General features: G+C 38.0%; 3 protein-coding genes across 5 annotated transcripts in view; 2 read left to right on the forward strand and 1 right to left on the reverse strand.

Moving 5' to 3' along the window:
- LOC122400222 (flotillin-2) overlaps positions 1-24,346 on the reverse strand; it is a 168,353-nt gene that overhangs the window by 127,938 nt on the left and 16,069 nt on the right. The gene's annotated exons all lie outside the window — the stretch shown is intronic.
- Positions 1,523-7,143, forward strand: LOC122400209 (glucose dehydrogenase [FAD, quinone]). 2 transcript variants are annotated; one of them, XM_043401550.1, is made up of 4 exons: positions 1,523-2,018; positions 3,037-3,252; positions 4,241-4,554; positions 5,432-7,143. In XM_043401550.1, the coding sequence occupies exons 2-4, from the start codon at positions 3,115-3,117 to the stop codon at positions 6,846-6,848; spliced, it is 1,869 nt and encodes a 622-aa protein (XP_043257485.1). In that variant the 5' UTR covers positions 1,523-2,018; positions 3,037-3,114; the 3' UTR covers positions 6,849-7,143. The 2 variants fall into 2 exon arrangements, with proteins under 2 accessions (XP_043257485.1, XP_043257484.1); XM_043401549.1 differs by lacking the exon at positions 1,523-2,018 and having other exon boundaries at positions 2,446-3,252.
- LOC122400238 lies at positions 18,024-24,313 on the forward strand. The gene is made up of 2 exons (XM_043401590.1): positions 18,024-18,792; positions 24,235-24,313. Exons 1-2 carry the CDS (start codon positions 18,446-18,448, stop codon positions 24,284-24,286), a joined length of 399 nt encoding a protein of 132 aa, XP_043257525.1. The 5' UTR covers positions 18,024-18,445; the 3' UTR covers positions 24,287-24,313.

The raw sequence follows: 24,346 nt of genomic DNA on the forward strand, positions 1-24,346 counted from the left end.
ATCATCAGAGCGATCTTCGAATGAAGTAACAAGTTTTTAGTTAACAAGATTTTTTTCATAGACATTTTTAGTATGTTATTTTTGGTTCTTGGATAACTATGGCTGTTACTATAGATAAAATTGTTATTTAGAGACAAATTTCTAATAACGAGCAAGAACTGTAGTCACCTGCAACTGGCCGACTTTACGAGCGACTGTAAAAATATACGGTCATAAGTAATTATTGTGTAACGTTGTGTTCTGATTAGAACGATCCTCGAACGAAGCAACAAGTTTTTAGTTAACAAGAATTTTTCCCCAGAAATTTTTAAGATGTTAATTTTGGTCTCTGAACAATTATTGTCATTGTTATAGACAAAATTCCTATCTAGATATCAATTTCTAAAACGAACAAGAACTGTAGTCAACTGCAACTGGCCGACTTTACGAGCGACTATAAAAATATTCGGTCATAAGTAATTATTGTGTAACCAATGTTGTATTTACATTTTGGCCATTAGAACGATCCTCGAACGAAGTAACAAGTTTTTAGTTAACGAGACTTTTTTTACAGAAATTTTTAAGATGTTCTTTTTAGTCCCTGGACAATTATTGTCATTGTTATAGATAAAATTCCTATCTAGATACAAATTTCTAAAACGAACAAGAACTGTAGTCAACTGCACCTGGCCGACTTTACGAGCGACTATACAAATATTCGGTCATAAGTAATTATTGTGTAACCAATGTTGTATTTAAATTTTGGCCATTAGAACGATCCTCGAACGAAGTAACAAGTTTTTAGTTAACGAGACTTTTTTACAGAAATTTTTAAGATGTTATTTTTAGTCCCTGGACAATTATTGTCATTGTTATAAATAAAATTCCTATCTAGATACAAATTTCTAAAACGAACAAGAACTGTAGTCAACTGCACCTGGCCGACTTTACGAGCGACTATACAAATATTCGGTCATAAGTAATTATTGTGTAACCAATGTTGTATTTAAATTTTGGCCATTAGAACGATCCTCGAACGAAGTAACAAGTTTTTAGTTAACGAGACTTTTTTTACAGAAATTTTTAAGATGTTATTTTTAGTCCCTGGACAATTATTGTCATTGTTATAGATAAAATTCCTATCTAGATACAAATTTCTAAAGCGAACAAGAACTGTAGTCAACTGCAACTGGCCGACTTTACGAGCGATTGTAAAAATATTCGGTCATAAGTAGACTGCGGATCTTTATGCAAATTCACATTTTTATTAATAGAATTAATGAAACAGAAGCTTCGCAGAGGGTTGTCTTAACCGTTAAATATAATAATTCGTATCTTACTTTAAGTATTTCTTATATTTTTGCATATTAAATGCATTCTGTAGTTTTTTGAGGATTAAAATTTCCTATAAATGCATAAACATCCGCAGTCTAGTCATAAGTAATTATTGTGTAATCGTTAAAACGATCCTCGAACGAAGTAACGAGTTTTTGGTTAACAAGATTTTTTTGATAAAAATTCTTAGGATGTTATTTTTGGTTCTTGGATAACTATTGTTGTTACTATCGCGTTCTGTCCTACTGTGCGATGGCGGCCACCAACACTCAACCTGTTAAACGTACGCATACCGAGAGACGAGTGGTACGGGGTCGCGACGTGGTTTCGTTTCGTGGTTTTCGAAGCCGTCATTGAAAGGAGTTACCTGGGTATACCTCTCTCCGGGTTCTCTCACTCTCTGCACTCGCCACAACGCGGTCGGATTCAGCCGGTGCGCAACTATTCACGAATCCTCTCGCGGTTGACTCGATTCGCGAGGAACCGTGCACTCGTCGGTGCTTAATGATTTTTGTCGATCGATGCACGATCCTGGACACAAGCTCCATCGCCGGAAACGCGGTCGTGAAACGCGGGAAAGTTCGAGTGCCACGAGAAAGTGCAGTTAAGTAGGATAAAGTCTGAAGAAGAACGAGTGACCGTGAAAATTGCACGAGTGACTTCCGTGTGCTCGTCGCTGAAGAAACGCGGGGAATTTGATGCTCGTGAGTTCTGGCCCTTCTATAAACATTGTATAGTTAATTAACGTTCTCGATTCTGATTGCTGGGCCTCTTGGAATACAGATATTGTGCTAATTTAACGAGGGAACTCCGCAACCGTGTCGCTGGAAATCTTGATGATGTAATGTTTGAAGGGATGAAAGTAGGTCTAAAGGGGTGTAGAATATTTCGTTCCAGTGAGCGTTTTTTTAGAAACAATTAAGATTCGAAATATAGAAGTTTGTGATTTGAATTTTGTGACACGTGGGGGCGATAGAAAATTTTTAACGCAACAAATAATGCATAACTTAGACAGTTTCTATTAATACATTAATTATCGAAACTTTTTTATTTTTTTATAAGAAAAATATATTTATAGTAAAGATTACCAAAATTATCACATATTATTATTTTTTCTAATTTGTACAGGGAATATAATCATTTTATTTTGAATCTATCTCAAAGCTCACGAGTCGAAAATCAACGTGCTACGATATTTAATCTTTGGGCCTTGCTCGAAATAAAATTTTCTCAGACCTGCTTACCGCGAAAGTCGTTTAACGTTCACAGCTATAGTTATGTTAATTGGGCCTAATGGTTTTCGTGCGTTCGGTCGGTACAAATATGGTATTGACAGTGATTCTATTATCATTCGTCCATATTTCGTCTCTTTGCTTTCCTATTTCGTAATATAGGATTGATCTGAAGAGAAAGTCGACAGTTTTATGTAATATTTTCGAGTTGACATTTTCATTGCGAATTCGAATTTATGTCAACATAAAAATGACATTAGCATTAATTAATATTAAACGATTCCATGTCGTAATCGTTTAAGAAATATATTCTTCAGTAAAGGACGAATTTCAAAATCGGGGACATCTTTTTGATAGTATTTAGAAATCGTTTTATCTTCCTCTAATCGTGATGTGAATGTAAAATTAAATCCCTTCAGAAAGGCACAAGTGAATTGCAATGTATCTATTTGGAAACATTATAAGAACAAACGCTGTTATCATATTTCAGATAATTTCAATCGACATATTTCACCTGTCGAATGGCACGCAATTGGAAGCAGTTGTCACGGGATGGAATTGAACGGAAATGGCAATAGGTCTGACCACTTTGCTGAGTACTACATCGATCCTCGGATTCAGCTTGATCCCCCTGCTAGCGATCAGCCTGACCGTGTTCCGATACAATCAAGCGGATCCAGAGTCTCATCCGACGAATGCTCGCGAGGTTTGATTCAAATTTTAACGATTCCCACTAATTAATTGCACAAATTGATTTCTATTTATTTAGGAACAAAGCCCAATAACGTATCAGGAAATACAAGCTTCTAATACTCGTATAAAAAAGAATTAATAAGATTATAAAATAAAAATTATTTACCAGAACAAGAATCAAATACACATTAACGAAAGGTATGATCCGATTCACTATCCTTCCAAGAATCCCAACTGTTACTCACAGTCGATACAACAGATTATAGATCGTTCGTAGTACCGAATTACGTGCAACTTACGCCACAGACGAGATATACGAGTAGACCTTTCACCCACTGTATTTTTTCGAACCGTTTTTATGGAGTCACAAGATGCATTACCATTTTCGTATCACTCGCGACATTACCAACAGGTTACAGAAATGAACACAAGAGGAAGTGAGACAGAAAATGAAATTACAGAAATTTTATTGTTTTTTAACGGAATTAAAACTATACATATGTGTTGTTTCCATTTTGGAACATTAAAATCCACCAATCTGTCGAGAAGTTATGAAATTTCGGAGAAACATTTCTGACCATACATTATACAATATTTTTGGTAATGAATTTTTTTCTCGAAAATGCGTAGGATTTCCGGGGTATGTCTATTCACCAAAAATGATTGAATATGACCCCTGCAGGCAAAAATAATTTTTTTAGAACGATTTGAAATTTTTTAATTTCGCCGAAAAATTCTCCACCTACCTATTTTGATTTTTAATAAATTTATTTGACGCTGTATGGAAATGTTCTTCAATACTTTTAGAACGCTAAAATTACCTCCGAATTTTCAGGTCAGTATGACAGTCAGATTGAGCCACGAAAGTTCGTAGATGTAAGGTCTACTCGTAACATCTACACTTCATAATTTTTTCTACTTTAATTACGCAACTATTTTGAAAAATGTTTGGAGGTTTTGTATGATGGATTATGAGAATGTTGCTTTATGTTATATTGCAGCTGCTGCGGACGTACGATTTTATAGTAGTTGGAGGTGGAAGCGCGGGTGCAGTAATTGCATCGAGGCTGTCAGAGGTGTCAAATTGGACGGTGCTACTTTTAGAAGCAGGCAGTGACGAAAATGAAATCTCGGACGTTCCTCTGTTGGCCGGGTACACCCAGCTTTCCGAATTCGACTGGAAATACCAAACTTCACCACCGACCGTCTCCGCTTATTGTCTTGCCATGCTCGGCGACAGGTGCAACTGGCCGCGTGGAAAAGTTCTTGGCGGCAGCAGCGTGTTGAACGCTATGATTTATGTCCGGGGTAATCGGTAATTCGAGATCAATTTAAGTTATACAAGAGAAATCTTTCTACTATCAAACTAAATTATACATGGGACTCTCCAGAGTATTAAACGATTATAGTTTAATTTTAATCCTACCGAGGTATAACTTTGTGTCACCTACTAACTAACTGTAGAGTCTGTTAGTAAATTTATATATTAATAACCGTTTGTATACTATTAAATTATAAAAACATATTATTACTATATAAATTTATTTATAGACAATTGGTATGCGACCTAAAGTCACATTCTGAGATTAGAGTTAAATCAAATCGTTTCTTTATTAACTATCAAGGAACAAAAACGACTTACTAGCACGGTTATGAAACCTACATTATTACAATATTTTGAACCCCTATAATTTTCACTGTAAGAACACCTAATTCAATGGAACAAGAACGTTTTGAAATGAAAAGTAATTGTCGTTCTTAGTTTCAACGATATTATGTATCTTTTTAGTCTTAAAATTAGATTCATTAATTTATGCTCGTATAAACGAATGAATAATTCTAAGCTTAGAATATTTAAATTGATAATTATTACATTCCTCTCCGTGCTTCTAATTGAAGCGTCCCTGGCAATAGGCAACCCGACACACTCGTAAGTGGCAACCTCGCGCCTATGAAGGCGTCGATCGTATTATAACTCGAATGTTCTAATAATTACAATTTAAATATTTGCTGTAGAACATTCAGTGATAAACTTTCAGGTCGTTGGAATCAGCATGTTTAGTACTATTAGTAAATTACCCAACTATATAATATATAAGAACTAAGAATAAGATTAGTAAGCCTTTTCAATGCATCTCAACAATTCAACCGAACTATGTAAATCATATCTCTAATGTTCCCAACAATTTCAGCCACGACTACGACAACTGGGCAAGGCTAGGTAACAAAGGATGGAGCTACGAAGAGGTTCTCCCGTACTTCCTGAAATCCGAAGACAACCGTAATCCTTACTTAGCGAGGACGCCGTATCACGCTACAGGAGGCTACCTGACCGTACAAGAAGCACCATGGAGGACGCCATTGTCGCTCGCGTTTCTGCAGGCTGGCCAGGAGCTGGGCTACGATATCCGCGACATAAACGGGGAGAAACAGACGGGCTTCATGCTAACGCAGGCGACGATACGCCGAGGTAGTCGTTGCTCGACGGCGAAGGCCTTCTTGAGGCCGGTCAAGAACAGGGAGAACCTCCACATAGCGATGAACTCGCAAGTTCTGAGGGTGTTGTTCAACAACGACAAGAGAGCGACGGGGGTCGAGATACTTCGCGATGGCCGCCAGCAGATCGTGAGAGTCAGACGGGAGGTCGTTCTATCGGCGGGGGCGATCAATTCGCCCCAGCTGCTGATGCTATCGGGGATCGGGCCTAAAGAACACTTAGCAGAGTTCAATATACCGGTGATGTCGGACCTGAGGGTGGGCGACAATCTTCAGGACCACGTGGGCCTCGGTGGGCTGACGTTCATCGTCAACGAACCCATCAGCCTGAAGAAGGACCGTTTCCAGACCATGCCAGTGATGATCGAGTACGTGCTGAACGAGAGGGGCCCTATGACCAGTCCCGGAGTCGAGGGTTTGGCTTTCGTAAACTCGAAATACGCGGATGAATTCGAGGACTACCCCGACATTCAGTTTCACTTCGCGCCCAGCTCGATAAATTCCGACGGCGGCGACCAGATCAAGAAAATTACCGGATTGAGGGACAGGGTGTACAACACTATGTACAAACCATTGAATCGCGCGGAGACCTGGTCCATTCTGCCGCTTCTGTTGAGACCCAGGAGCTCAGGATGGGTGAGACTGAAGAGCAGGAATCCCCTAGTTTATCCTGACATTAATCCTAATTATTTCACGCACAAAGAAGACATGGATATCTTGGTGGAGGGGATCAGGATAGCTTTGCAGTTGTCCAATACCACGGCTTTTCAAAGGTTCGGTTCCAGGCCTCACACTATTCGCATGCCTGGCTGCCATCGCTATCCTTTCGACACTTACGAGTACTGGGAGTGCGCGATTCGACATTTCACTTTCACGATCTACCATCCGACCGGAACCTGCAAAATGGGACCAAGGAACGATCCAACGGCGGTCGTAGATCCGAGATTGAGAGTTTACGGGGTGAAAGGACTGAGGGTGGCGGACGCATCGATCATGCCCGTGATCGTCAGCGGAAATCCGAACGCTCCTACGATCATGATCGGCGAAAAGGCGAGCGACATTATCAAGGAGGACTGGCAAATGAAGAGGAAACGATACGTGGGAGGTCGGTGAGAGATCGTAACGCATTGTTAATGGATCAAGATGAAAGTATTCTCCCGATACGAGGCTGGTGAACCGTTTGGCGCGAGGTGTGTTAGCTTTCTAGATCCGTGAGTACGACACTGGTCGTACGAATTGAAAAATTATAATTTAGAATGGTGCGCGTGAATTTGTTCGAAGAAATTTCAGTTTGCTTCTGGAAACAGGTTAAACGATAGATTTCACGCGTCTGCAGCGAATACTGTAACGTGACTAAAATAGTAATTTCGTAGTTCAGCGAACAAACATTATTTATACCACGTATCAAAATCCGAAGATCGTTCTCAGTCGACTAAGAATAACTGCATTAATATTTATAATACCTTGAACCTTCTACAACTTTGTATCCTATATTTATTACTGCGCCTCTATTTAATTCCTTTAGCCGATACAACGACTTGTAAATACTTCTACGTTCGTTGCAGCGATGATTGCCAACGTGGTCAACCAAAAATCGTACAATAATGTAACCGTGCCATCCGTCGCAAAAACATTTACTTTTACGCCAGACTGTGTTTCAGGTATAAATAAAAATTTCTTCCAACGATCTGCTTTGTCATTTTTGACACCTTCTTCCTTAAAGCGAATTAAAATAATTGAAAATTTAATTACATATATTTTATCAAATTAATCTATATAAATAAACAGCATATTTAATTCGATCCAAATCATATGTGTTGGAAAAAACTGTATTTAAATTCGATTACAATAGAAAAACTCAAAATGAAATATTTCGAATGACAGTATTAAAAGAAAAATTTTTTCGCGAATACAAAACTATTTAATAATAATTTAACAAATGAATTGTATATTTATATATTTCCTAAGAGCTCCCAGTGACTATACGTATGGACAGCCATTGAAAGGTTAGAAAGTAGCAATCGAAAGGTTAATAAAAACAAAAAATGTCCGTTTTTCTCGGCAGAGATCGCAAGCCTCAATTCGCGAAGTTGATTTACGATCCTGATATTTGAGTAACCGCGAACGTAACCGAACGAATAGAAGAATTTCTGGCAAACGCGTGTTCGTATCACGCGATGCACGACTTCCTGGGTGATTTCAATGCCCGCACTCGGCCGACGCGAGCTCTTCCGGCGCTCGTTTCTACGGCCGTGCACGAGAACTTAAATTCGAGATCGGTCGGGAGATCGATGGATCGCGAGAGCGAGGCAGACGATCTCGGAAGCGGAGATTGCGACACGACTTTCGTTTCGCTGGCAAACAACCGCCGCTTTTACGTAAGAGGTTCCGTGCCAAAAGTCTCGTTACTGGATACCGATTCTCACGTGCAGTTTTTACGTAGCGTTTCCGCTTCCTCGTCTCATCCATTACGGCCAATGAATACGCCGCGATCCCCGGTAGTTTTCGCGAATTTTTCCGTCCACCAGGCCGGACATGCGTGTCCTTAATTAGGATAATTGCCGTACGTTGCGTGGAAGCTTTTAGCGAGACGCTTTGATTTACCGGCCGCGAAAGGGAAACCTTTCTTTAGATTGGAATGAAGCTGGACACTTTTTGTTCCAGATCCAGCAACGCGTAAATAAGAGATAAAATAATAATTATAATCGAAACGATTCATGGGAAAATAAAATGTAATAAAGAGTAACTTAATAGGAAAATTTTTATAATTCTGTTCGATCGAGGTTTGCAAAGAAAATGTAATTTTCACACGCATTAAAATAAAGTAGATATACTGGTAAATTGAATAAATAAATTTCACTTTATACAAGTGTTCTATAATGTTTTATTTAGAAAATTAATAAGTAGGAAATGGATTAAAAACTATATTATTCGGGATAGATCTAGATAAAGAAAGAATTTTAGTGAAAAGAATATAGTAATAACAAAATCTTGTAGGAATGAAAATTTAACGAGATTGTACCATAGATACGGAAGAAATTTTGTATAGTAAAACATAAACTCCGAAGATACGTACCTATGTAACCGGGCTTTCACTAATCTTCTTAAATTTGCGTGCATAAAAAAGTATTTCATTCTCGATTTAACCGAATCTCGACAACAATGACATAGAATAGTATGATTCGTGGCACGCGGGTTTCGCTATCTTTAGGATCGCCAAATTGTTGCCGTTTCCTTTATTCTTGGATCCCCTATTCGCTGTGTAATTTCACGGTTCATAAATCTTGGACGTTGTTACGTAGGAATTGTTTCGGAGAAATAGAATTTTCCGAGAATACAATCCAAAACAAAGGAGATAAAAAATGTTCCTAGTGTGGCTTCGAAGAAAAATGGCGGCACGTTTATTTCAAACTGTATTCTAAACGGAATTTGTGAAGACATCTTTAAAAGGTTTGAATTCTATATTACGATAGTTGACTCTACCAGCGAAAATAAATTGAAAATATACAACTTTATGTACAAAGCTTCGTTAACCAGAAGAACGAGTTTCAAGGAATGTGGATTATGGCGTGGGCTTGACAGAGGAGTCTCAATGACACGCGTTTCTCTACAGTACTCAATAGTATTTGTTCAGAAAATCAGCAACCTAGACCTCTTTTGATTCTGACACACCTAGAATACAATACTGTATTCTTAACTTAGAAATTACAGTGTTTACCCTTCCAAGTCTCGATTATCTTGATACTAGTAACGATTCAAAAGTGATAGTTCACCGAAGACTTGTAATTTCCTCGTTCAAAAACATAGATTTATAATTAAATTATAAGTCTCGTGTATGTATGCGTACTTCTATATTATATGGTATATACTGTTTATCTATGAGCACCTCTATCTGAACTGTAAAAATATCGTTATATTTCCCCTTGTACAATAATGAGTTTTTACCCATATGATAAATAAATAAATAAATTTTGATAAAACTACAGTCATTACACGCAAACTACAATAATTAACACCGGTAAGCCCAAAAATGATAAGAATAATTTTTCAAATCGTGAGCTTAAAAATAAATCTGCAGTAAATAAAAAAACTATTCTACAAAGTCGTAGTTTAATATCCCGTCCGACACTATGAAAGTGTTATCGTTCGAATTTCACGTTACTAAATAACGAATTACTACTACAAAGTTGTGGTATGATAGCGCTGGGCGACGAGAGGCGTGTTATTCGCAGAAAGTCGTTTACTTTCTTCCAGGTTCGAATAAAACAACCCCGACCGCTGTATTCCCAGTAACAGGAGCCTAACGAACGAGCAAATTCTCCACACGGAGGTGGAAAAACTCGGTCTGCGCGGGCGTGGAATGAAATTTCACGGATTCTCAGGCACATCGTGCGAAGAAAAGTGGACAGTGAAAGTCAGACAGTGGCCGGTGTTGCGTTTACGCGGGGTTCATTTGTATTTTCAATTCACGTAGACGCGAGGCATGAGAGTATTTTGCAGGGAATATAACTAATGAAAGAAAGCGTTACGGTCAAGAGCGGATCGTGGCGCATTCGTTCTTGTTAGAGGCACGCGGGCTTCGCCTAGACTTTCATGGGTTCCGGCTTTCTTGCCAGCATCGGGCCGTGTAATTTGTAGTATCTGCTGGAAGTACTCCGGGGATCGGGAATATAGGTGTCAGCGATAATTAGTTACGTGCGTTCACCTTGCTAGTAGACCACGGCGTTTCTGACTCTGTTTCCTCGTGATGCTCCTTTAGAATCGCGTTCCGTCATCGGGTAAACGGCTTCATTACCGCGCACGAGGAATATAAACGTTCAAAAGTATTTCCTTTTTCATCGTATTTACAGTACCAATAGCTGTCTGCGATTATTAGCGATCTGTTTTACATTTGCTACGGCTTATTTAACGGTTTAGCGTTTGCAACAAATCCAATCCAATGTGACTTAATAATATGAATGATTTGATATTTATTGCAAGAAATTAATTTTTTGTACAATTTTTATTATTCTTCGAACGATAATAATACTCGAATAAATTCTTTAAATTTGCAAAAATTTGTATACTATTATTATTCTGCGATTTTAATCGTTGGTTCGTAAATTTCCTTGCGTTTGAAGTAATTTAAGACGCGCGAAAAATGTTTATCTACGAAGTAAACCGAGCAAGCGGAGGAAGTTGAAATTCGTAGCACGTTTCTAAAACTTCCGGATCTAAGTCTTCGGTGGAATTTATTGCTATTTTACTTTACGATGGAAAGTAATGTGCTTATCGAATCCATTGCAATCACAGATACCGCTATCGGTGCTGATCTGTATAAAAAACAATTTCTAATTTCATAAAGTTGTCGCTTGACGAATGTTGAGATATCACACCTTTCTCCTCGCGAGCAAAAAAGAATCGATTAATTCCGAAACGATTAATCTTTCGTGATATTTACGAACCCGTACGCGAGAGAATTTACATCGAGAAAATGGAAGAAAATGCGTTTTCCATTTCTCTTTCGAAAACCTGCGTGAACTCCGAGGTGTGATCTTCGACAGAATGTTACGCTAACCAGTTCTAGATATCTCACCTGTCTCCAGCGAGACAAAGCAACCACCAGGTACTAAATATGCGAACCAGCCTACGAGTAACATGCGCGTAACACGGTAATAATTGATAATTGATCATTCGCGCGTAATACTCGCGAACGATTAGAAAGCAGCACGCGCCACATCAACGCGCTTTTACGGAGCTTCTATAATATACTGCAATCTGTGCAGATTTTCAGGTGTTTCCATTGGAGCAATATCGCTTACAGACGGAAGTAGAACTATTTCGTAGTTTCGCTATTACCGTGTCTTATCTGGACGCACGGTCTGCACAGACGGCTCGCATTACTCAGAATGACATTTATTTCGAGCGAAATGGGACTGATGTTAAAACAAGAACATAATTAAAAGATAAATTCACCTATAAGCGACAGCAGAAACGATCAAATATAAATAGAAGTTACTTTTATAACACAATCTTGCTTATTCTAGTCGCAAATTCTCGCGTTTCTATTCGCTTTCTCGACTTGCATTCTTTCCTGTTGCGTATAGTGACAAAATACAGTGATCCCTCGTTAACGTTCGCTTAAAATTAATTTTAGCCCGAGAAGAAACGACTACCGACTGTCGAATCGACCGAGACAGATAAGTCGACTAAAATTAATGTTATCGAACGATAAGCCTGGGAAGGTCGACCCGAGGATATTTTGGTATTAAAAGAATGTAGGTTGGGAAAGCTAATAGGAAGGCGAGAACTGCAATTCTCGGGTTCATGAGTAAATCTTCAACAAGTTAAGTTCCATACCAAACCTCTCAAATTGTTCACGAAAACGAAACTTTATTTTTAGAAAATTGGGAACTAGTATACCTACAATTTGTCATAGAACTTATTTTTACAGATTTAATTTGTTTAAGATGTATTCTTGAGAAACATGATTCTCACTCAGAAAACTGTAAGACTGTCGTTACGTCAGTATGTAGAGTTTCTCATGCTGAGTGAGAACCACTATCGCGCGCACGCAGCTGTACGCAGGTTGCCTATCTACAGGCGCAACTATAAACGTTAATAACTTTTCAACGAAGCCTCAATCGCCAAATTGCTATTCTTGATTTTCGTCTTATTTTGGCCCCTAGAATCCCCCATTAAAATTTTTCCCGGGGATGGCCGAACACACTGTATCGAACAATAAATGATGCAAAATTTATACCTAGGATTGAAATACAGAGTTCTTGGAGAATCTCTGTCATCAGGTACCTTTCTTTTCTATGTCTACAGATTCGACTGTTACCCTCGATATTATTCTGAACGATTGTAGAATCTGCAGAATAAACAAACTTTTGTTTCTGCCTTCCAATGCAAGAGATAACGATTAGCAATTTCCTAGCACCTACCTCCTTAAAGAGGGATCAATGTAAATTGTAATCGACATTTGGTAGTATTTTGTTCACAACAGTTTCAAAGGAACATATACTGCCCCAAGCTGAAGCTTATTTTTCTTTTTCATACGTCCGCGAGTTCCGACGTTGAGATCAACATCTGGTATCGCTTTGTTTACAACTGCTTCAAAGTAAAATTCCCTCGGTAGCTCAAGCACGCGTTTATTTTTTTCCATTGGTCAATCCAGCCCTAAATAAAATGTTTTCGTGTGCGTGGCTGCTGGCGTATCGTGCGTGAGCGTGGACGAATCGCGATCGCGGCAACCTGCCCGAGCAAACTGGATATAATCGAGGCTAGGAAACAGGATCAAATTGAAGAACAAACAACGCGGACGACCAGCTGGTCGTTACTTCACCGCATTTCCAGACCATTGACCCGATCCGTACTCGACAACAGATTTTCAACGCACGATTTAACTTTTCCGGTTAATTACATTTCACCGCGCGGTTGCTTGCTCTCTGTTTCACGGGCGCGTTACTTTCTGTTCCCCGGAGATCGGATGATATCGAAACGCCTAACCGGATAATCCGAGGACGTCATCGATTCACGAAACAACGTTTCGACAACGTTTCGACAATTTTTCGACCATTTTTTAAGCCCCCATAACAAACGATTGATAGTCCAAGCAAGCCATACATTTAAGCATACGTGTATCTTAATTATACATTATCTAGTTTCAAATTCTTCGATGCGAAACAGAAAAAAATTAAAGATTTAATAAATTTAAAATTCATCATCATCATGCAAAACTAACGTGTCTCGTGGCCTTCGATTCAAACAAATTGCAGTATCATCTTAATAATATTCATTGAATGGTTTGCATATGGATCTTGTAACGCGGAAATAAATTCTACGGGGTCGGGAGATCGAGCTATGTATATTTTTAACGTTCGTGAATTCCTTTATACCTGATTTACTTTTCTATATCTTAACTTCAGAGTTACAAATTTTTTGTAGTCGATAAGTATATGTGTCAGAAATTCACGGGTTTCGTTATCATATAAATATTTATTTTCTGAAGCTGAATCTCGAGAAGTTAAATAAGCACAGTTTTATTTGCGAAACAATTTTAGAAAATTAAACGTGAACGATATATTAACGAAGTTTAAAGCGCTTTGTTTGCGCAAACATCTAGAGAGTGGTTGTTTGACGCGACGAAACGTGTTTAAACATCGAATCGAGCTATCCGTAGGAACTTTCTTTTCCACTTCGTTTTAACGTATTTGACATTCGTATGTAACACATTGGAGCGAGCGCTATTTCTATTTTTCAACGTGATCACGGTCACGTAGCTCTGAAACGACGTTTCGTGGCGTATTGCGAACTGACTGTAACCTGTAGCTTCGTTTGGTTTCACTAAAGATTTTTCAGTAATTTTTTGGAATAAATTTGCATCACGATGAACGTATTATACGATATTTATATACCAAAGTGATCTGAAATTGTGTTCTTCGGGATGGAAAAATAATATTAACATATTGGCCTCACTATCGATATCAAGAAAAAAATTATGTATTCATATTCATCTTTTCATAAAGACTGCTCCCACGAATGCAACTCGCAACGGAAATTCATTCAAGGCCAGCGACAATAAAAATTATTTTATAATAGGTTTGCACGATGATGTAAGAATCCTGAGCTATAATTACCGCAACGCCAGTTTTATTTTCTCGTTTAGTTACTGGTTTTCGGCGTTCGCTTTTACCGAAAGGTCGAACGTCCGGTTTGTCTCGACTTATTGCACGAATTATGAAATGTTTAACGCGAAAGCTAAACATAGTTCGGATATCGGCTCGGCATTAAAACTCCTGGCTCTCTCTAAAGGGTATAGCCGAATAAGGGGGTCAAATGTGCCCCCAAACCGAATGGAACGAGCCACGGGTCATTCGATAGCAAAAAAAAAAAACCCCTGTGTGCAAAGTTTTAACTTGAAATCTCGACCGTGGGGGTAGTAATGGGGTGAAAACGAAAATCATGTTTTTGTACAATTTCTCTTGACCTATTGAGTAAAAAAATGTAAAAAAATTCAGAGACATTTCGGGTACCGGGGCACATACTTTGGGAGATTTTCAAATTTTTTGACTGAAGAACCAGGTAGTGAAAAATAAAAAACAGCAAAAAATGCCGAAAAATGCCGATTACGTATTGAAGGAGGCCCGGAACTACTTTTATACTTTTACAGTAAACAGGTATTACTATTACTATTATTCTCAATTTTTTTCAGATTTTTCATTTTGGTGCGCCGCAGTGAAAAAAAATAAAAACCGAGTTTTTCCTCATTTTCTGCGTATTAGAGTAACTTACACGTTGAATTTTTATGCATCCTTCAATATATAAGTGTTTTGTAGACTGTTTAATGTTTCTACACTAAGCAGAATTACATAACAATTGAAACAAATATAATAAAGCCAACCGTTGAGCGCAAGATATCCTAGAAAATCAACAATATTTTCAACGGCGTCGATGGCGCAGCGTTAGAGTGTCCGACTGCTGAACCGCTGGAAGTTTTTTTACCGTAGGTTCGAGTCTCTCTTCTGGACTTAGTATTTTTTTTTCTTCATTATTTTTTTTTTCAAATTCTAACTATATAACAATGCTTTATATTTATTTATAAATGTTCTGAAAGCATTTTACAAATATTTTAACCTGAAATATGTATAAAAATAATTTTGGAGTGTTTTTTGCGTTTTTATTTTTTTTGTCAACCAGGATTATTGTTTAACATCTCTTACACTGAAATTAATGTGAAATGTTAGTTTTCAAATCTCTTACCTTTGACTATTGTGAATGGATCGGAGCAGAAGATTGTATATTGGCTTACTATTACTTCTTCGCGCCCTTCGATCAAGCAGATCTTTCCTTCTTTTTCTCTTTCTGTGATGATGAAAAAGTATCATTGGCAGAGAGTGGGTTAATAGATGTGGCGTGGAATGGCCCTTACATGTCTACGTTAGATACTAAAGCCGCAGCAAACATTCATATTTATCACAGAAAGAGAAAAAGAAGGAAAGATCTGCTTGATCGAAGGGCGAGAAGAAGTAATAGTAAGCCAATATACAATCTTCTGCTCCGATCCATTCACAATAGTCAAAGGTAAGAGATTTGAAAACTAATATTTCACATTAATTTCAGTGTAAGAGATGTTAAACAATAATCCTGGTTGACAAAAAAAATAAAAACGCAAAAAACACTCCAAAAATATATTTATACATATTTCAGGTTAAAATATTTGTAAAATGCTTTCAGAACATTTATAAATAAATATAAAGCATTGTTATATAGTTAGAATTTGAAAAAAAAAATAATGAAGAAAAAAAAATACTAAGTCCAGAAGAGAGACTCGAACCTACGGTAAAAAAACTTCCAGCGGTTCAGCAGTCGGACACTCTAACGCTGCGCCATCGACGCCGTTGAAAATATTGTTGATTTTCTAGGATATATTGCGCTCAACGGTTGGCTTTATTATATTTGTTTCAATTGTTATGTAATTCTGCTTAGTGTAGAAACATTAAACAGTCTACAAAACACTTATATATTGAAGGATGCATAAAAATTCAACGTGTAAGTTACTCTAATACGCAGAAAATGAGGAAAAACTCGGTTTTTATTTTTTTTCACTGCGGCGCACCAAAATGAAAAATCTGAAAAAAATTGAGAATAATAGTAATAGTAATACCTGTTTACTGTAAAAGTATAAAAGTAGTTCCGGGCCTCCTTCAATACGTAATCGGCATTTTTCGGCATTTTTTGCTGTTTTTTATTTTTCACTACCTGGTTCTTCAATCAAAAAATCTGAAAATCTCCCAAAGTATGTGTCCCGGTACCCGAAATGTCTCTGATTTTTTTTACATTTTTTTACTCAATAGATCAAGAGAAATTGTACAAAAACATGATTTTCGTTTTCACCCCATTACTATCCCCACGGTCGAGATTTCAAGTTAAAACTTTGCACACAGGGGTTTTTTTTTTGCTATCGAATGACCCGTGGCTCGTTCCATTCGGTTTGGGGGCACATTTGACCCCCTTATTCGGCTATACCCTTTAGTCGAACATCGAGGTCCTTCGAAAACAAATGCATTCATCAAGTTATCGATATTATTTCGCTTAACTGAGTATACAGGGTGTTCGGCTACTCCTGGGGAACAATTTAATGAGGAATTCTAGAGGCCACAATAAGACGAAAATCAAGAATACCAATTTGTTGATGGAGGCTTCGTTAAAAAGTTTTTAACATTTAAATTCAAAAATTTCAAATCATTCTGGAAAAATTATTTTCGGTTGCGGGAGACAATTACAATTATTTTTGGTGAATAGACATACCCCCGAAATCCTGCGCATTTTCGAGAAAAAAATTCAGTGCGGGCGGAACTTTAAACGTTAATAACTTTTTAACAAAGCCTCCATCAACAAATTGGTATTCTTGATTTTCGTCTTATTTTGGCCTCTAGAATCCCCCATTAAAATTTTTTCCCAGGGGTCGCCGAACATCCTGTATAGTATAGCAGCGATTGCATAACAATTTTTGGCTCATTATACATATATACCTTTTTAAAATCTGGTAGTCCGTGAAGAATTAAAAATTAAATTTTTTCGTCATATCTCTAATAACTGAAGAAACACTTAAAATGATTTCCGTGGAACACCGAGTGTTTTGGAGTACTTAACACGCGTCAGACCGTTCCCCAGCGAATAATGAGACGCCGTGCTTAGAATGACTTGGCCATGTTCTCCGTTCCACTTCTTGCCCCGAGAAGTCGTTCAAAATTGTCCGTAAGAAAAAAGATGTACGTGGAAAAGTTCTACCCCGATTGTTTCGTATTTCCTGGTACAACGTTCTCTACAAACGCTAAATTTATTTCCGTATCGCGTCTAAGTACATAAATACTGCAACATGGGTCTAAAATGACCCGGCGACATATTATCTTTTCACATGATTACTATTTCAAAGAACGCTTTCTTGGATCGCAAGAAATAAAATTTCCGCAATTTTTTCACGAGGCCAAAACTTCGATTTTAAGCAATATTGAATTTGACTTAATATTTATTTTTGTAAGCTCGCTGAAATTCATGAAATATTCAAATTTATTTCCTTCAACGTTTCAACTTGAAAATTATTTTAGTTCCATAGTGAAACATCCTGTCAAAGTGTTAATCCTTTACATTCCTATGTCGAGTGTGACTAACATCAGTTTTTATCTCAGGAGCTCCTTTTTCAAGTCCAAACCAAAGAGATACCATACACTTGAAAATTACAAAATACAACAATAGAATAAATAAAACAGATATTTAATTGAATTTGTTTAAATTGCCCTACATTATAATTAACGTATATTTCAAATAAATCACTCGAAAGCGTTGAGAGCTACTGGTAACAAAATTGAAATATAATTCGGAGTGCAAAGGGGTAAGATCACGTGATCCAAAACATGATGTAATCACAAAGACCTCGACCTGTTTCTAGACCAAAATACTGAAACAAAGACGAGCACAACTGAAAATCTAGTTACCCCAGCGTTTAGAGACCCGAGAAAATCGACAAAGCACAACAGACGAAGTGACCAGAGTGTCGAGGAACTTAGGCAGATGATCTCGAGAGAAACGATCAGTGTAACACACGGCATGCACAAGCGGTAATGACTGCGTTAGTGTAAGCACCGGTGGTTACCACATTGCAAGGAGGGGAGGGGGATAGGTGTGCGTAGGTAACCACAGGAAGAGAATACTTTCACTGCCAAAGTATGGTTGGGAGCCTACCAGAAGGACGAAGAAACCCAGTCACTGGCCAAGCCAACAAGGACGGTGAGAGTGAAATGAGTAGGGATTGTAGTATCGGTACAGTACCGTATCGTTCTTCCGAGTGTCATTACCGATTCCCTGGCGGTCACTCGGCGATCGTCTCGGTTACCAGTGTGCCCGAGAACCGTCAAAAAGTTTTTTCGTACACGCGTATCCTTGTCAGAGAGTATCGCGCGATTCATTGTCACGAATCGAACGAGTTCTGCGCGACAGACTCTGGAGAAACGATCGATCGGCGAAGACCAGCGGATTTGATGGGAGACGTTCAGCGAAGGGAAGAAAATCGAAGGTAAGAGCGAGTAAAAATCGAGAGGAACCGTCGAACAGGAGATTCTCCCTTAGAGAAAGTTTGACGCGCCAATTAATCTGACGATTAACCGATTGGACGAAAGGGCAAGTGCTTTCGCGAACACGAAATCCCGACGTCAGTCGCTAGTGAAACGGTTCGCTAATCGAACGAGGGGAAAACGCCATTAGTGACCAGACGAAGGCTTATTTTTATGCTGTCAGGAACCCTCGCGATCGAAACTGGCCTTTTAACCTTGCGTCGTCTGACTAGCGTACATTTATTTATGAACGGGGTAATAACCACTCGCTTTACAATATTTACATTTATAAATAAACAGTGATCGACACTCGCACGGCTATCGTTAAAATAGTTAATGGCGATCTCTTGGGGGTTTTTAGACCCGTGTCTTACGTTTCCCAATATTTACATATTTAGCCTTCTTACTTATAATAATGTAGAATATTTGTTTTACCCACTTGTTAGAAGACATGATGATCCCAATTTTGTCCTAAATATTTTTGAGTTTTATTAAAAGAATACATATTTTATTATACCCTTAATAAATACCAGACACATTAACGTTTTAGAAAATAGAGGAAGAAAGTTAAAGAAAAGTAAGTGTTAGCTGGATCCAAAAATATTGAAAAATAGACACTGAAACAAAATTTCAAAACATCCAAACTACTTCATTTTATTGGTAGACAAATGAAAATAATATTTTTTAACATTTTTTTTTTGTTAAATTTTAACAAATTACTTTAAGTTATCAAGGATAAAAAAGGACGAAGACTTCTTAATATCACAAGTTGAAATCCTATTACGAAATTATGTACCAGGTACCAGGTTTAGAAAAGTCTTTTGCACTAGATATATAAAAGAGAAACTATTCAAATCTTTTAACATTCGATAAAATTCAGGTTAAATCCACAACTAGACAAATAGCTAAACAAATAAAAAGAAACTGTGCCAAAAGTTCTCACCAAACCTTTGCTTTCATCCGGTTGCTGTTCTAGCGATTCCTGTGTCCTAGTGATAAATTCAAAATACCTATTTTAATATCTGCCCGAGAGCATACATCGATTCGAAGCAGTTGATACTTATCAGCGCTAATGATTGCTACTGGCATGATTCTATCAGTCAGTGCACGCGATTTGAATATGGAGGGAACGTCGTTGTAGAAATAATCCGACGAATAATTTATTGCTTAGAATCGTCTGGTGATGGTTACGGCAGTCGACATTATTAAGGTCGTGCATTCTTCGCAAAGTGGCGGGATAATTAGTGGGTACGACAGAGCGCGTCATTGCGCGCGTGAACATTCAGAGAACGTAATTGATTGTGTAAGAACGACTCGCGCGTACGACAATGGTGGATAGGAGAACCGAGATCGCGCTCGAGCGTGGATTAAATATCAAATATACGCGGCAGGACTCGAAATGCCAGGCTACGGAAGCTCAAACTTCTAAACTATTGACACGATCTTGACGTTTCGACCATCCTCGAATCGGATATTTTTAACTGGTATTTAGAATTAATGGATACAATACGGGGAAAACGAACACGGTGGCTGTCAGTATTCGCACGCCTGCAGAAGTTGGTGCCTCTTGTAATTTATGACCAGCCGATAAGTATTACATCTGCCTTTTCACTCGAAGTATTTGGAACCGGTTTCACGATATTACGCAACTCTCGAATTCGTGTAAAAAGCACGCCTAGGACCACTTTCTACGTCGCTTTTATCGCTTTTAATCGCTGAAAACGATGATCGAGATCTAAGAAAAAAAATAAATAAATAGACGATTATAAATCACTCAAATTTACTTTCGTTTGATCTACCTCGTTCGGAAGTTACGAGAAGATCTGTACTCGCAAGCAATTAATTGTATAATAGGGTGCTGGGTCCATGCATATACTTATACGCTAAATAAAAAGATTTAGAAAAAAAAACAAAAAATAAAAAATAAAAACAGTTTATTTTGACAAGCTTTTGCGCGTGCCCTCGAATACATAAACCTGCAAAAGATACAAACATTAAATTAAATACATACTTTGTCGAACATCGCCACTTTGACATTACGTGCACATATTATTAAAGCCTTGCAAACAAAAAAAAAATTTAATTTTCACTTAGAAACAGAAACGTGATAATAACAATTTTCTCCAAAATGAAGAATATCTTCGAACCTAAGTTCCTTTTCGCTTATTCTCTCTCGAGCAACTTTGTCACTGGCAAGGAGAGAGTATTACGCTTATATTTAGAAACGAGACGTGCCTCTACGAATGAAAATACGTGCATGTCATGCGACTAATTCAAAGAAAACTAATTTACGCTCGAGGGAAAACTCACGTGGCCTAGGAAGCGTCGCATTATAGTCGGCGAAACTCATACCTGAAACAAGAAAAACAGATATTACAAATAAACTGACGTCCGAGAACATTACGCGGATCATCGTTTGTATCGCGGAATGCGTTAACCTTCGCGAAGAGAGAATCACGGCAACAAAAAAAAGTTTATTATTACTGTGTTCGTACAGAACATAACGCCCAAGTCCGTGTAATAGGCTTGAAAAATAGTGGAACCTCCTTCCGCGGTCGATCCAACGAGCAATTCTAGAAAAGAAAAGTTCCGCCAGCTTCCGCGTTGCTTTCTTACATGATACAGAAATGCCGCGACGACAGAAACGCTACAATCCTACCTCCCCTATAATCACTTTTCCTATTTGTTTAGCACTCGACCGGAAATGTTGTTATTGATGAGACTCTGACCACGGGCTATTAAATTAACGTTTCATCTTTCTATTATAAGCATTATCACAGGAGACGATATATGTACTATTACTAACAAGTTTGTAAATATAAAGTTTTAATAAAATTATAATTATATTTAATATTAGAAGAAAACTAAGTGACCACTTACACGAACCATGTAAAATATGTCTGCTATGTTTCTGAACAGTTTTGGGCAAATTTTATTTCAAACAAAAATAAGAAATTACTGTTCCAAGCACGACAAAAATTTTCTTCTACGCTTTTAATTATAACATCAATAAATAAGGCATTTTTTAACCCGCGTATTGGTGACAGGATTTCTCACTGAAGAGATAAAATTTTCATTGGTATTTATCTTCATAGTAGATCTGTTCCGAACACCTGAAAGATCAAGATTAAACGTTCGATGGCTTTCTTCGATCAACGAAGAATCGTTAATTAATGGTTTTAATTATAGCATGATATATGTCATAATATAACTGTTCGATCGAAATAAACTGTTGTACACGTTGGTTTTATTCTTCGTCTATTATTCGAAAAAAATTTTGCCTATCTCTTCTATACGATCGAACGGTCCGTGGGTTTCTCTTTCGTTTTTTTCGTCCTCGAGATAACCATCGGTTCGACACACGCTTCGACAGCGTCTTTCATGATCTAAAACGATCCTCTGAAAACTTTCTCGGACGACGAGAATTCGGTTGTTTTTTGTTCGCACGAAAATGCATGTTCTTTCACGAGCGTGCAGTTGATGGCCATAAACGACGGGGAAGTGTAATTTCAAACAGTAGCTTTTCTCGTGTCCAATAAAACTATGATCTATATTTACACTTCCGGTCGAAAATGTATAGTTATGTTAGACGTTCGTTCGATAAACGAGAAAGAATTGATTACTGTTTTTAAGGAATTACGATCTATCAATAAATAAAAATAAATATTTATTGTACCGATCACGAAGCTGTTTACTGGCTGTAGTAAGTTACGTAAGGTTTAGTATAAATTGCTCTGATGATTTTTATGATCTTTTAACTGACACATTCGGATGATCGAACGGTTTTTGTCAACAACATAAAAACTGTGTCCTGAAGGAAAACTGTTTAACATAAATAGAGGCCATTCCGATTAAATGAAATTGTTATTCGATAAAAAGTCCAGAAGCTCGAAGTTATTTATGCTGCATAAATCAGTCGCTTACCAAAAATATTATTCTATTAAATCAAATTTATTCTCCTGAATTCTTTTATTACTTGAGCTGCGTATAAAGGATCATTAGGACTCACGATTAGAAGTTAATTTCAAATATTAAAAAAAAAAAAAATATTTGCACATCAGTAATCTTGAATGTCTAGTTGGATAAAATTCCTTCGTTAAATTGTTTTAACGACAGATGGCAAAAATCACCACGTTTTAATTCCGGAAACCATCTTTCGCAAGGAAACGACACGGTGGAATTTTCGATATTAATTTTCAACAAATTATCAACTCGAAGCGGTCACTTTTACCAGAAATTTTGACAGGTTATCTATCGTTTTAAACGAAAATTGATACAGACATCTATCGAGAATCCATGGAAACTTTTGCATGTACCCGATAGAATTCTACAGCCTTCTTTACGCGGTAGTCAGTGCACAGAACACGCAAGCCGCTGTACGCACGGTGTTATTCTATCGACAATGGCTTGATCGATAGCGACATGTCTGCTTCGTGATCGTCTATTAGTACCGTTTTCACGGTCAGGAAGGCTCGCAGTATCCGCAGACAGGTTCATAACGAAGCCCCGGGAACAAGACGGAGAGAGGAGAGGCCACGTAACGTAACCACTAGAGTCTCGTAAAAGGAAACAAGCATGGCAGAGGTTTACATCGGTGAAACACTTTCTCCTTTCCCCGTTATGAGATCACCGTCGCCAGTTTTCCACCAGAGGCAACATAACTTCGTCAATTTGTTGCTTGACTCGCGCGGGAATTAACGAACGCTACGAACCGCGGCACCCCTTTTAATTCAAACCTGGTCGATCAGGCGCTCTTACAAGACTGCAATTAGAATGTTTGATATTTCCTGCAACTCTTCCTCTTCCTTCCGCGTCATCCGATTTACATCCTAACGAACACCGTCAACAGGCCTCTTTGGGAAAACGTTTAAGCGTCTAGGCGCGTACGTGAACCGTACACGTTAAACGGCGCCGGTGGCGATTGTATGCTAGTTCGATGAAAGTGCATTCTTTGCAGGAACAATCGTTCAATTGTGAAACGGGAGAAATTTATTTCTTGCCTGTCGCTTCTTCGCTTATTGTTCCCTTACGCGAGCAACGGAATCGAATGGACTTACAAATCGTGTCTGCCCGTGAAATTTAAATTTGCTGCGCTCGCCACTAGAGGGCTACGATCGACTTGTCTCTCTCTCGCAAGTGCTCGACAAGAGATTTCTAAAACTTTTTCCTACAACACCAAAATATCAAAACGCTACCAACTCGAGCAATAGACTCTGACAAGCGCTAGCCATTCGATTTAAAAGGGTAAAGTCACAGGAAAAAAAGAAAACATTAAACCTAAGACAGGGCCTGCTAAAGTTGTTGGTTAAAATCTATTAATTTCCTGAGCGTCGAGTAGAAACTGTTGATTTTCGACAAACTATTCATCAGGAATTATACCTAAACCATTGCTTATCCCATTCCAGAACGACAACAGTCTCCATGAACGGGCTGGCGGAAGCATCGCGAGCACAATGAAGAGCATAAACTTCCACGCGGTACAAAGGATCGAGAAAATTGGTACACGACCGCCCGACA

The sequence above is a fragment of the Colletes gigas genome, unplaced genomic scaffold, assembly GCF_013123115.1.
Source record: "Colletes gigas isolate AHSC1104 unplaced genomic scaffold, ASM1312311v1 Colletes_gigas_Sc00016, whole genome shotgun sequence".
In the NCBI taxonomy this organism is placed as follows: Eukaryota; Metazoa; Arthropoda; class Insecta; order Hymenoptera; family Colletidae; genus Colletes; species Colletes gigas.